The 14,524-nt window shown below is 38.5% G+C and overlaps 1 protein-coding gene across 1 annotated transcript; it reads right to left on the minus strand.

Annotated features, from left to right (window-relative positions):
- Window positions 1–1,464: 1,464 nt before the first annotated feature.
- lpcat2 (lysophosphatidylcholine acyltransferase 2) lies at window positions 1,465–13,885 on the minus strand. Its single transcript, XM_058089463.1, has 14 exons — window positions 13,560–13,885; window positions 13,140–13,282; window positions 11,586–11,803; window positions 9,819–9,931; window positions 9,574–9,634; window positions 9,406–9,464; window positions 9,227–9,261; window positions 9,063–9,117; window positions 8,297–8,379; window positions 8,102–8,227; window positions 7,889–8,042; window positions 6,878–6,976; window positions 6,343–6,484; window positions 1,465–5,107 (listed from the first exon to the last, which is right to left on the minus strand). Exons 1-14 carry the CDS (start codon window positions 13,668–13,670, stop codon window positions 4,929–4,931), a joined length of 1,578 nt encoding a protein of 525 aa, XP_057945446.1. The 5' UTR covers window positions 13,671–13,885; the 3' UTR covers window positions 1,465–4,928.
- Between the last annotated feature and the right edge of the window lie 639 nt (window positions 13,886–14,524).

The raw sequence follows: 14,524 nt of genomic DNA on the forward strand, positions 1-14,524 counted from the left end.
CACCGTGCGTCGGAGGCCCGTGTCCGGCTGCGGCCCCACTAAGAGAAAGCTGCTCGCTGTGCCAGGTCCTGCCACCAAATCACATTAGCGGCCTTCGTATCTCCCACAATCTACTGCGACAGGATCAACCCCCGGGCGCTGCTGAAATGGATATAGCAATATACAACAGTCATGTAAGAGGGAGAATGGGTGTGTGTGTGTAGTCAGAGCGGGGTGGGGTGTCACGCAGGAAGAAGTCCCCAATGTCGTAAAGGGATGACAGGCACGTGCCCCCCACCCCCATCGATTGCATCAATTTGGATTAAAATAAAATGACTCTTTGAAAAGGTTAAATCCAATTGGAAAGGTGGAAATCAGTTTGTTTTCACGGCAGGCTTTTAATAAAGACACCACACCCTCCATAATCATTTATACAGGCCTCACTTGAGCACGTGCAAAGAACATGAGGGGGCAGGGCCGGAATCATGGACTGGCTGAAGCACATGGCTTACACACAAATGGGGGGGGCCCTAAATGACAATCAGATCATTTAAAATTATATGAAAATTGGACAAACTGAGGGAATAAATCCTGATATCCATCTCACAAGTATGATCTTTGCATGTGACAGCCTGTGGAAGTGGGAAACTGGACCTTATTCATGACGGATTTTTTACAGAGATTCGCTACAAAATCACAGCTTCTGAACCCAAAACAAAAGTTTTTGTGTCCTTTCACACAGCAACTCACAAATTCTTACAGAAAAACTTCCAGGAAAATATATTTTAAAATCATAAAAACATTAAAAAATAATATATTTTAATAAAAAAAATTTTTATAAAATAAACCAATTTTAAATACACATGATAAACTATTTTAAACATTTTTCTGTTGGTAAAAAAAATTACAAAACTCATCAACAGTCATTTTTGGCATCTTTATCCTTATTATTTTGTTCACAATTACATGTCACATTTACAGGAGCTTAAATATTTAATTTTCTCCACTGCAGTAATGTTTGGAGTCACATGAAATATAAGTCATTAAAACCCTAAATGACAATCAGATCATTTAAAATTATATGAAAATTGGACACACAGAGGGAATAAATCCTGATATCCATCTCACAATTATGATTATTATCATTGCATGTGACAGCTCGACTCCCACCTGTGGAAGTGGGAAACTGGACCTTATTCATGACGGATTCGCTACAAAATTGCAACTTCTGAACCCAAAACCAAAGTTTAAGCCTTTATCAGAAGTTTACACAGCGCCCAGCATCATATTGTTGCAATTTTGTGTCCTTTCACACAGCAACTCCCAAATTCTTACAGAAAAATATATTTAGAAATCATAAAAAAACAATAAAAATATATTTTTAATAAAAACAATAAATTTATAAAATAAACCAATTTTAAATACACATGTTTAACTATTTTAATAAATTTTCTGATGGTAAAAAAAATGACAAAACTCATCAACTGAGTCATTTTTGGCATCTTTATCCTTTTTATTTTGTTCACAATTACATGTCACATTTACAGGAGCTTAAATATTTAATTTTCTCCACTGCAGTAATGTTTGGAGTCACATGAAAATATAAGTCATTAAAACTTCAGAGCACACATGCATGAAAGAGGAAGTAAATAATAAAAGAAAACAGCTGGATTAAAAAAAAAAAGATGTTTGCTGCCATCTGGTGCCGGATTAGAGAATGACACGGTAATGCCTTATTTTCAACAAAGTTTTTCAATTAAATATGCATTCTTGTTGTACTTTCAACTTTGCAACGTCAACAAAAAAATTAAAAAGACAAACAGACCAAAAAAAAAAAATGACGACTTGTTAATCTGAACGCGCACCCCACCGGAATACACACACTCCTATTTTGCCTTTTTTGCTCACAAATTGCCCTATTTCCACGTGAACGCTCTTGCTGTGTCAGCACCAAACATGAAGCGTGGGGATGCAAATAGATACAACATGCAAAGCAAACCTTCTACTTAATTATACAGCCGTCTTTACAAGGTCCGTGTCCCTGAGTACACACACACACACACACACACACACACACAACAACATCTGCAGGATTAGCAACACTTGCCTGGATCCAAATAAAGCTTACTGTAAACTAATTACAAACACATATGGAGTGGAATAATACACGGCATAAGCAAAATCAAAGCACAATAATTCATTTGTTAAAAACACCAACACGTTTTATATGTTATATCAACACGTAAGAAATGTTTTTTTCGTGGATTTGAACATGAGGTGTTGGTTTAAAATGTATATGTTTGTATATCGTTGTATAAATGTGTTCAAGAGACTTGAAACTAGCGTCACTTTATCACAACAAAATATAATAATACATTTGGTGTGTTGCGGCCTTAAGATGCGTTTACACACCGCAAACTGTGCGTAAAAAAACAACGTGTCTTCTAGTCGGCAATTCCTTCTCCCACTTAACTGTGCTTCTTTTTTTCTAGTTTATTGCCTCCTTCCTGCTTTTTGCACATTCTCTACCTGCAACTGTGAGATACTATTTTAAAATAGTTTTATCATTTAAAAAATAAAAAAAATTATGGCAAGGAAGAAAAAAGAGTAATGATTAAGTTGTGTAAGAAAATATCGTTTCGGCGATATATCGCGATACTGTATCGATATTAAAAATGATCACATACTACAGTATTAATTGGCCCTGTACCCTAGAAACCGCCCATGAATGATACGGGAAAAGGCCGAAATGATACTGTGTCAAAACCCAAGGCGGTGATACTGATAAAATATAGAGTTTAACCATGTCCAGTATCAGCCCCCCGTAGCTGTCCACTCAGAGGTATCGTGCCCGTGAAACAACCAATCAGAGAACAGCGCACGAGTGCTTAGTTCCTAGTGCTTCTCCAGTCACCAAAAAACCCAAACTTGATTAATGGAACTTTAATTGTCAGACATTGATAAGATAAGACGAGATAAGACATTGATAAAATATTATTGTTGCCTCCACATTATTATTATTATTATTTGTTTTTACTTATCTTCTTTTGTGTCTGTTGTTATATGGGAGCCAGGCAACGACATTTCGTTGGCAATTTCACTGCTGTGTTTTTGTGCAATGACAATAAAGGGAGTCTATCTATCTATCTATCTATATATTTTTGCAATTATTGTGTTTACACTGTTTAGATATAATACATGTAATAAACTGATTTTTTTTCTGGAAACAAAATGGTCTTTTGATTAAATAGTATGTGATAATAAGATCATCACATGGTTTGTCTGGTATCAGGCCCAGTATCATGCCCCAGCCCGAGACCGAAGGTCAAACCAAACCATGTGATAACCTATAAGTATGGATATTTTTAGGTATTTACCATAGACTGTATATGGTATTTATTCAAGTGCAGACACGGCAAAAGGTTCATTTCTGATTTTAATTGAAACCTCCGATCGTTAGGTGGCAGCACTTACGTAGTCAATTAGGCAAGGTCAAGATTTCGTTGAACGAGACTCACATAAACACAGTTCAACATGGCCGCATTGCAGGTATTTTGTTTTTCAAATTGATATCACTATTTTGTTAAATAATGGTTATTTCAAGCATCCTAAAAAAGGACTTTTTACTGATGTTAGTTACTTTGTTCCACAAAAATACTCTTCTGATGGTGGATAGTTCAGGGACTGTATACTGCATTTTTTAACAGCTAATAGAATGTGAACATTTGAGCAGGATCTTGAGATATAATTAAATTTATTTGTTTTTTATGTTTTTTTTTTTTTGTAAATTTAAAGCTGGATGTTAAAACTTTATTTATCCAAATGCAACACTTTTTACAGAGGAAAGTTTGTGATACAGAATAGAATCAAAATATGTTTAGTAAGTGTATATTGCTGGTGTAATTCAGTTTTCCCAGGAAATAATCTTTAACTTTTTATATCTGACTGCTGTGCCCCGCCCTTTTACTCATGTTTTAAGTGTGTATTAACCAATGAATGTTGTATTTTGGTGTGTCTTCTACTCTGTTTACTTGTTTTTATTCAACTCCATTCTTCTGTAAAGTGTCTTTGAGTATTTTGAAAAGCGCTATATAAATAAAATGTATTATTACTATTATTAACTACAAGAAAAACAAAAAAAAATATCGCCTTAACAGTATCGTGATATATCGTATCGCCAGATTCTTGCCGATACACACCCCCAGTAATGATGATGATAATAGAACTGGAAACGGGAGATAAATCCAACATGGGATTAGTATTGCGGCAAAAATTGGTTCGCGCTCCTTCGAGAGGATGACGACAATAATAGAACGAGCAACTCGCTTCTCCGGGAAAAAGTTGTAGTCGTCCCCAAAGATTTGACAATTTGAGTCAAGAAGACGCTCCTGTGTTTCTTGGGAACATCAATGGCAGCAGAAGCCCAACCCGGATAGATCTGCGTCTTGTCACAACGGTCTCTTGTTGTCGCTACGATATGTTTTTGACATCTGTGAGGCCTTCATGGACCACTTAAGTGTCTTTACAAATCATATCCAATCAGTTGAGTTGAGCACCAGAGGCAACGGGCATGGTTATTGATTGTTTTGACAGAATTTGACAGTACGGAATTGATGGTTGATTAATCACCCAAGTAGAATTAACTATTTGGTGTGGTTTGCTGGCTAAGGAAGCACAACATGACACCAACTTTGGGTATTTGGGTTACAGATAATTAAAGATAATTATTTATCTCAATAGTATTATTTGTTAAAAAAAAATTTTTGGGGTAATTTGTATTATTATTTGTCATAATAATCATTAAAAAAGGGATAGACAATTGTGACCTGGCCGTGACATTGACAGGTGGAAGTAGTGTCTGCACCATAAGGCACTAAGACTTAAAAAAAAAAAAGACCTAAAAGATGCTTCTGACCAGACCAAAGTGGAGTGGACTATGGATTGGGTTCTCAGTCGTCTTTCTTATCCGAGGTGCTCTCCTCCCGACTTTCCCCTGAACTGACCTGACCGGACAGTTCCAGATCTCCGGGCCTCGCCTCCTGGATGGCTTGGTACCTCTGAAGCTCCAGGTAGGTGGTGAAGAGCTTGGCATATTCCGGGTGGGTTGTGGCGAAAGCTTGAAACTCACCTGTGTAAGGGGATCCCGAAACACACACGGAACGTGTGAAGAAGAACGTGTTGTGGTTACCAGTGGATTCCAAAACTAATTTGGACATTACTGCTGCCTACAGGACAGAAGTGGCCTTGGCACCCTCATTTTATCCACGTTAATTGGTAATGGTAATGGTTTAATTTCATTTGAACATGCATCAGATGACAATTGAATGCATCACATAATCAGTTCACAGTTCCACATGTCCAAAAGGAGTAGGAAGAAGCAAAGCTTATTAAATCCTACCCCTCCATCTGGTACTTTTACTATCAGTAACTGTTACATTTTGTTCACTTCCTGCTTTCAAGTGTTGTTTTTTTTTTGTTTTTCTTTTTTCATGTACTGAAGCATGAGGTGATATGACCATACAATGACATAATGGCTACCATAGTAACTGTCAATATAGTGATATGTATATATTGTTATTTATTCAAAATTATTTAATTTTTTTGTACAAATTACTGTTTATGCTGTACATTGTTCATATTTGATCATATTTGTCATCTATTTATTCTCCACATTATTTATTATTTATTATTTATTATTTATTATTTATTATTTATTATTTATTATTTATTATTTATTATTTATTATTTATTATTTATTATTTATTATTTATTATTTATTATTTATTATTTATTATTACACGGGAGCCAGGCAACAACATTTCGTTATTGTGCAATGACAATAAAGAAAGTCTATGTCTATGTCTTTTAACATTATTAGGCTACAACTTTACATTCCCAATATATATTACCCAATATAGTCAATGTAATAAGAATAAATAAGCCATTTAAGGCATGAATAAGTCTTTGTATTGCTAAAAATGTGTTCCCGAGGGGAATGGCATGGCGGTTTTAGCTTGGCGTGGGTTACGGCCGCAAAAGTAGCCTGTGTTTTTATTTGGTATTACTGTGACTCTTGTGAGATAATTCAAATTTTCAATAAAAGCTTGTTGTTCTGGCTGCAATCATTCGTCTTTGAATGCATCTTTTGAATGCCTTGTATTTGTATTTTAGCTCATTTGTCAAGTGTTATGCTTGAAAATGCTGAATTTAGGCATCATTTTGGACCAATAATAAGCCATGAAATAGCATATAAACAATAAATCTAAAAATCTTCAGCTTACTAAATAATTGTGTTGTATTGTGCAATTGGTGTTTTGTCAATAATAATAATAATAATAATAATAATAATAATAATATACTCACTGAAAGTGATGAACCCCGAGCTGTCTGCGTCGATTTCTTTGAACAGTTTGACCATGTTGATATCGGATACGCCCAGAGCGGAGCGCAGCAGCGCCGTGAACTCTTCTCGTGTGATTTTCTGATCTTCGTCCGTGTCAAACAGCTACGAAAACACAACATTTGGATTAATCCTTCCTGTTTGTTCCCCTCCGATGTACAGTAGTTCATCTTGAAACTGCACTTTGTAATAGGATTTTTATTTTTTTTTCTTTGTTGAATTTCCAAAACCACATTTGCTGTTCTGGTCGGACAATTGACTCCCGAGACTGACTCCCACGCCATATATTATTACTGTGACATGATCCACATGTCTGTCCCGTGCTGCTTCCTGTTTCCATTTCACTGCAGTGGCGTGTTTCTGCTTTCAGGTTTACTCAGTATCAGAAAGATAAACATATACCTTGTGCTAATTCACACTAAATACAGTATATCTGTATGTGTATTCAAGCATTTGCACAGTTGAATTAGCTCAATATATAAATAATCTTTGTCATACCCGGAATGCCATCCGCAGCACATCTTCGGTGTTGGCTGGCCGACACAGGATGGTCACTCCGATGACGTACTCTCTGAAATCTATGGTGCCGTCGCCATTCTGGAAAAGAAGCACAAAAAATACGTGATCCCTCATCACTTTCGCTTTGCTTTAACACAACATATGTATATATTAATTCACAAATGAGGCTGTTTTGATGTTGAATATGGCCTATTGTTAGCAAAAAATAAGCATATGCAAGCAAATTAGATGAATTTCTTGCCTGAATTAAGGATTTTCAAGCATAAAAAAATGTCTAAATTAACTAAAATACATACTTCACTCCCCTTGTGTCAGAAAATATTTACAGCAACACACACAAGCCTAATTTATGTCTCAAATATTCTATGATTACTTCTACTATATTGGGGAATAGGAGTGTAAAGGTGACTATAGGGGTGTTATTTCATGTCTAAAGGGCTCTAATAATGCAAATGACCATGTTTAGAATGTCATATAGAGAGCTTTTCTATACATTAACTATGAAAATATTGCATTTATAAATAAGGATCGTGGTTGTACCTGGACCCAATTAACTGTGATAAACCAGGGATTATTGTACATATTTCAAGTTAATAAAGACTACAAACGGTGCTGAGGGTCAATTGCCATTAATGTTGTAAAAACAGAAGACCTATAAAATCGGAATGTTTTGACTGAAAATTAATAACTAATTAAATTAATTGTTTGATTTTCATATATGCAATGTAATATTATGGACTACATAGATACATGATAAATTCTTGGGAAAAAATTGTAGTCAATTAGTCCTTTTTTTATTTTTAAACTCCTGTTTTTGAGCATCATATTGCATTTACATAGAATGGCTGTAGCTCATCCTCCCATTGCGGACTTAAATACTGCATCTTTAGTCAGACAACTACAAGTAGTGCCATCTTTTTGGCCTCAAATGCTTGCCAGTCTTTGGTTTCTGAGTAGATATAGTAAATATGTGACATGTGAGTGTCTTACCCTATCAAACAGGGCAAAGAGCTCCTCCAGGGCGGGGCTGACTGGGAGCTTCAGGAAGCCGGCAAACTCCTTAATGGTGATGCGTCCTCCTTTACACGAGCTAGCCATGGCGGCGAAACCGTCCAACTCCTTCCTCACGTTGTCCCACTTCAAACTGAAGAAGAGTAGTCAGGAGGTCATTTATCAAAGTGATAAGATGATTCAAAGTCTTACTTGAGCTTGCGACTGATTTTGGTGAATTCCACCAAGCCGGCCTCCATCGGTAGTGTCAGCTCCCCGGCGGAGATCATCAAGCGGCAGTCCTCGTACGTGTGGTCCGTCACGGGGATGCCGAGTGCCCTGGAAGCAGCGTGAAGCACACATCAGACACGGTCTAGAAAGGACACATGTATGTACTTGTATTCTTACTGGGCCATGATGTCTCTCACTTTGCTGGCTAACAATGCAGGACTTCTTCTCTCGTCCTCTGTTGGGACGTGAGGTGGCAGGAACTGAAGAACATTACAATCAAAAAAATTGAAGATGACAAGGTTCAAACACCGTTTCTTGGCACTGTGGTCGATTGCAGACTTGCATACAAAATGTAATGTTTATCATATTTCTCCATCTAGAGGCCTGACTCAGACATGTGGTGTCCTATTTACCCCCTTTCAGATTTCTTTTTTGCATATTTGGCATAGTCAAATGTTTGAAAAAAATGCGAAAAAATATCTCCCTAATTCCACTATCTTTTTTTTAAGTTATTTAATTTTATATTAATACTTCATGTGCATTATTGCGGCATGTTGTGTGTTATACCAAAAGCCATTGCAGTAAACGTACTTGACATAAAAGTCGGGCCACAAATAATTGTATTTTATAAGTTAGCGATGGGGCTGCACGGTGGTCGAGTGGTTAGCGCACAGCTAGGAGACCTGGGTTCAATTCCACCCCCGCCCATCTCTGTGTAGTAATACGGTTTCCTCCAACATTCTAAAAACATGCTAATTTAATTGGCGACTCCAAATTGTCCATAGGTATGAATGTGAGTGTGAATGGTTGTTTGTCTATATGTGCCCTGTGATTGGCTGGCCACCAGTCCAGGGTGTACAAGCAGTGTATAAGCAGTAGAAAATGAATGAATAATGAAAGTTAGCGATGTCGATGTACTGCCATTTTGGATATGTCCGCTTACCTCAATCTCCACTGTGGTGTAAAGCTGGCACAGCGTTAGAAGCAGCAGGGTCCTTCTGCATGTGATTTCATCGGGACGTAATGTAATTTATATAAACAACAGAAACAAAATCATTTATTTATGATCATGGCTGTTATCGAAAGACCTCACAGAAGAACACTTACGAGCTGAAACCCTGCCAGGTCCATGTCACTGTATCCTGCAGGGAAGGAAATGGAACACAACTGAATGAGTACAACATGTTCCACATCATAAGAAGAGTTAATACAAGAGTTGAATAAATTCCACCTTTAAAAGATAATAATATTTGATCGGTTGTGTGTTATTGTGCATGAACACTTACTAGTTTGTTGGGATATCTCAAAAGCACAGGCTGCACAGGTACGCCTGGAATGAAGGCACCTAAGGACAGAATATGTGCAAGCAATAATAAAGTGGAGAAAGTCGAATAAAAGTGAGTTTTTACCGTGTGTGTGTGTGTGTGTGTGTGTGTGTGTGTGTGATGCCGCACCTTGTTTGAATGTGATGAGACACGAGCGATTTGTACACGTTCCCTCTGGAAATATCAAAACCTCAAGGGGCAAATCAATAGAGAAAACTTCAATTTAGTTATAATAATCCTGACTTTTTAAACAAGATTTTTGTTTTTTTAAGGAGGATTGCATACAACAGGAAGTGGCGCAGCCTACTTCAACATTAGTCTGCAACTATTCTTAGGCAACAACAGACTTTTTTTTTTTTTTTTTTTAAACAAACCTGTGGCCAGCGACCTCCTGACTTGGCTCTGCTGTCGATCTCTTGGATGGTGTTCTTCCTTGAGTCCGGGTCTTTTCTGGACACTAGCACCGGCTGGAGGCAGCGTACAAACCCTGCAGGAAAGGACACACATAAAGTACATATAAGAAAATATGTCCTTATTAAACATGATATATTATAAGTGGACACACCAAAATTAACAATCAATCATTTTTTGTAATAATTAGTAGTGAAATTGTGCAGCAACCGTAGATGCTGATCAGATTAGGGAGATGAAGTGTGTGACGCATATGTTTACACACAGCCTGCATTCCTGTTTTAACCCTTTGCAGACACTTTATTATATGCTGCAACATTTAATGTACAGTCGTCCCTCGTTTATTGCAGTTAAATGGTTCCAGACTCCACTGCGATAAGTCAATTTATGCAAGTCGGACAGAGACACTTGTTTACAAACTTCTAAATAGTTTACTTAACATTATTAGAGCCCTGTAGACATGATATATATAGTATATATAATCTGAGAAAATAAGATATATTAGACATGAATAGTATAATAATCGAATGGTTAGCGCGCAGACTTCACAGCTAGAAGACCGGAGTCCAATCCCACCCCCATTTGACTATATGTGCCCTGTGATTGGCTGGCGACCAGTCCAGGGTGTTCCCCTGTCTCTCCCCCAAAGACAGCTGGGATAGGCTAAAATGTTACTTTATTTTAGTTTTATTGTACAGTACGGTTGAATTCTCTTTTGCTCGTGTATGTTTGGAAAGTGCTGCACGGCAGCTGGGTGTTCAAATCCACCCTTGGCCATCTCTGTGTGGAGTTTGCATGTTCTCACCATGTATGCGTGGGGTTTTTTTCCGGGTATTCCGGTGTCCTCCCACAACAGCAGTTATTTATTACCGTATTTTCCGCACTATAAGGCGCACCTAAAATTTGATTTTTTTTTAAAAAGCTGACAATGCGCCTTATAATCCGGTGCGCCTTATACGTATATGGATCAATACTGAGCCGCGACAGGTCTCGCAACTTACGGTAAGCAGCCACCGACTCCATTTTTCCCGTAGAAGAAGAAGTGCGCTGTGCATACTGGGAAATATTAAACAACGATTCACTTTAATTTGTGCGTTTGTATAAAGACCCTGAAATGGCTCCTATTAAGAGACACGCTTACAACGCAGAGTTTAAACTCAAGGCGATCAGTCCCGCAGTAGAACACGGAAATAGAGCAGCAGCAAGAGAGTTTAACATTAATGAATCGATGGTGCGGAAGTGGAGGAAGCATGAGGATGAGCTGCGCCAAGTAAAGAAGACTAAACAAAGTTTCCGTGGCAATAAAGCGAGATGGCTTTACCTCAGAGAAAATAATAAAACAGCTGTTTATTCATTTTGGGAGTGAATGGAGTTGTGGAAAGCTTGTTTGTTCTCTATTAATAAAGTTTGACTGACCTATCTGACTGTTTTGTTGACATTCCCTTTAGCGCGGCACCATCTAATGGTTGCATAACGTAACTACAGCCTCTACTGTAGCGCCTTATAATGCGGTGCGCCTTATGTATGGAAAAAGTTTTAAAATATATCATTCATTGAAGGTGCGCCTTATAACACGGTGCGCCGTATAGTGCGGAAAATACGGTAATTACTTTGTGGAAAAATTCACAATAGAATGAGGTTGCTTCAGCTTTTTGTGTCGGTAACAATGCAGTTAATAATGGCTTTATGGTGGACACAACAACAAATTATTTTCGCCAAAAATGACTCACTGCCAAAGATGGGCGTGGCCAGGTTCTCCATGCGGGAAACAGTGGAAGGCAGGCCGGCCACTATGCACACGATACCGTCAAAGAAGGTGGAGTGGGGGGCCACGGCCAGGATGGGGGCCTCGCTACTGCTCACTTGCTTGCCCTTGACCACCACTCGGAAGCCCATGCAGAAGTAGTAGGCTCTCCCCAGGGTGGCCATCACACTCTGACACATGAGCCTGCAGACAACACAAAGTTGAATAGGGTTTAACAATAATCCAAAACAGAGAGATTTTCATGAAACGATGTTTATTATCGGGGTAGTAGGCTTTTTTTTCTGCATTTATGGCTTCAAGGCTTGTTGCTGTGACGGTTGCACAACCTACGTACTTTGCTTCAACTTTATATATTGCAACCACTTTTCACTTCCACCACACTTCCTCATTGGTGTAGTCTACAATCATAACTGTTTGGACAACAGACTTTCTGCATGACTAACAAAATCGAATCATCACATAATCAAACATTATTAGCTTAATTTACTGTAGCTTATGGCACCCACTCAGTCTGTTCTTGTGTTCTGGGAACAGAGCTGAAGTCATGTTGGTGGTGCTGATATGATCTTTAATTATTTTTTATTTATTTATATATATATTTTTAAAGGCACTTTCTACAAAGTGCCAGGATCTATTTGTTGTGACAATAGGCTGCTTGTTTGTGTTTGGATCGTAAATCCAAGATAATGCCGATTCTCGGTTTGTCATAGTAGATCACAATATTGGGTACACCTGAACAACCCACCGTGGCTCATCGACCATTTAAAGGAAGACTTATGACTTATTAGTGGGATGCCACCATTGAAGACATTAAAAAGTGTGATGATAACCATAGAAGCCTGTCCTGGCTGCTTAGTACAATATGACTATGTTGAAAATTAAGAATGTGAAACAAAAGTTAGTGTGACATATGTGCCTGTTCGTTCCGGCTGCTCTGTAGAATATGGCCGTTACGATGGATCTGCACGATCCATCGTTAGCGCACAAATTGATCGATTTCTGCGCTCACAATTAATGGTATATTCCTGCGCCCGGGATGGATGTGTGTAGTTTGTTTAGATGCCAACAAATGGCAGCACTGAGCGTTGTTACTTACAAGAATCAACAAGAAGTCGGTGCATGCAAATTTTAAATCTTTGATTAATTGTCAAGCAGTTCACTTTGTTACCGTTCTCGGCGGGGGGGAGTGTGAACCCTAAACCCTAACCCTAACCCTGTCATTGTATGCAATTAGCAGATCAACGTCAGTCATCGTCAGCAAAGTGTCAAAGCATCGGTCTCTAACGCAAAAGTCAGTTATATCCATCGTGAGTGCAGAAATCGATCGATTTGTGCGCTAACAATGGATCCATCTCGAGCGCAGCGCGATCGATCAATCGCGCAGATCCATCGTATGTTCTACTTCATAAAGTATAATAACTGTGGTTTATAAAGGTAGTGTTTGCTACTCTCAAAGGCAGTACAATTAGCGGATTTACTTTTTCCCCATCATTCCGTTATAGGTGCTGTTGTTCTTTACCTTCTCCATCCTGTCATTGGTGCCACTGCTCCCTTCAGAGGATGCTTGAAGGTGATGATGACAGCCACTGGCCATGTTACCATGAGCACCAATGAAATGAGGATGGCGCGAAGCGGGACCAGGACGATTCCCTGGAGGACACACTACTCAGAGAGAACAGAGAAAGAGAGACACACGAATGCAGGCGGTTTACATTCCTTGTGTAAAATCCTGATCAGTATCCAGCACATAAGGGCTCCCATTGTTCCTGAAATGCATACCACACAGTGAGGCTTTGCACATAGCAAAGCAGATTATCATAATAACAATAACAACACCAAGGCCTTGGCGATGTGGACGTCATTTCACATATCTCGATGCGTATTTATATATATATATATATATATATATATATATATAAGAAACGCAGTAGTCACTCACTTTGAGTATGGTGGTCTTGGAGAGTTTAGTGTCCTGTACGAAGGGGTTGATAACGGCAGGAAGGAGCAGAGATTGCTGCCTAGGCAGAGCGAAGACGCGCTGGGACGGCATCGCGGGCAGGAAACAGATGAGGGGGATTGCAATCACAGAGAAGGCGGCGGCAGCAGCAGCAGCAGGAGCTTCATGTTATCATTGCAGTACTTCCTCGTTCGGAGGCCCTTATCCACCCCCATCCCTTTCCTTCCCTCCCTAATTCACACGAGCGTTCGAGCTAGCATAACAAGGAGCTGTAGCCAACCCGGAAGTAGCTCGATTGAAGACCCTCCTCCTACAAAGCGAGAGTTGAAACGCTTGCGTCACATAGTAAGTGACGAAATAAAGTGACGCCATAGTTGAGGCAATGGTTTACTTTATGAAAATAAAAAATATTAAAAAACAGTTCGTTTTCTAATATACAAACCCTCACAATTGTACCTCACTGATTACGTCCACCGTTTTAGCTAACACGCCTGCCCCTTGATATTCGTACTAACTTTTAACAAAATCAACTAAAAACTACTGAACAAATTGATACAAAGGGTTTAGAACAAACAGTCCGAATGAAATAAGACATTTAAATGTCAAAGTAAATCCCTGACTTTTTTTTTCCTCCGGAGTGTAAAAATCTCGTCATGTAGCGCACAAGTTTTTCATTGTTTTTCATTATTTATTTTGTCTGGTAATGGTTTGTACTGCGCTCTATCACCACCTACAGGACTGAAGTGGAACAGCATCACTTGGGCTGTTTACTTTTTCTATTTTAAACACTTAAACAGGTTTCAAATATTTTGAAACAGTTTTCCTTTTTCATTCTTATTGAATATTGCTTGTGCATTTTTTTTGTTTGCTTTTCATTTTTCTCATGTAGATTAACATTTGTACACGTTGTGTGAATATGCTTGCACATTAAATTCCCTCACAGGGTT

The sequence above is a fragment of the Doryrhamphus excisus genome, chromosome 12, assembly GCF_030265055.1.
Source record: "Doryrhamphus excisus isolate RoL2022-K1 chromosome 12, RoL_Dexc_1.0, whole genome shotgun sequence".
Classification (NCBI taxonomy): Eukaryota; Metazoa; Chordata; class Actinopteri; order Syngnathiformes; family Syngnathidae; genus Doryrhamphus; species Doryrhamphus excisus.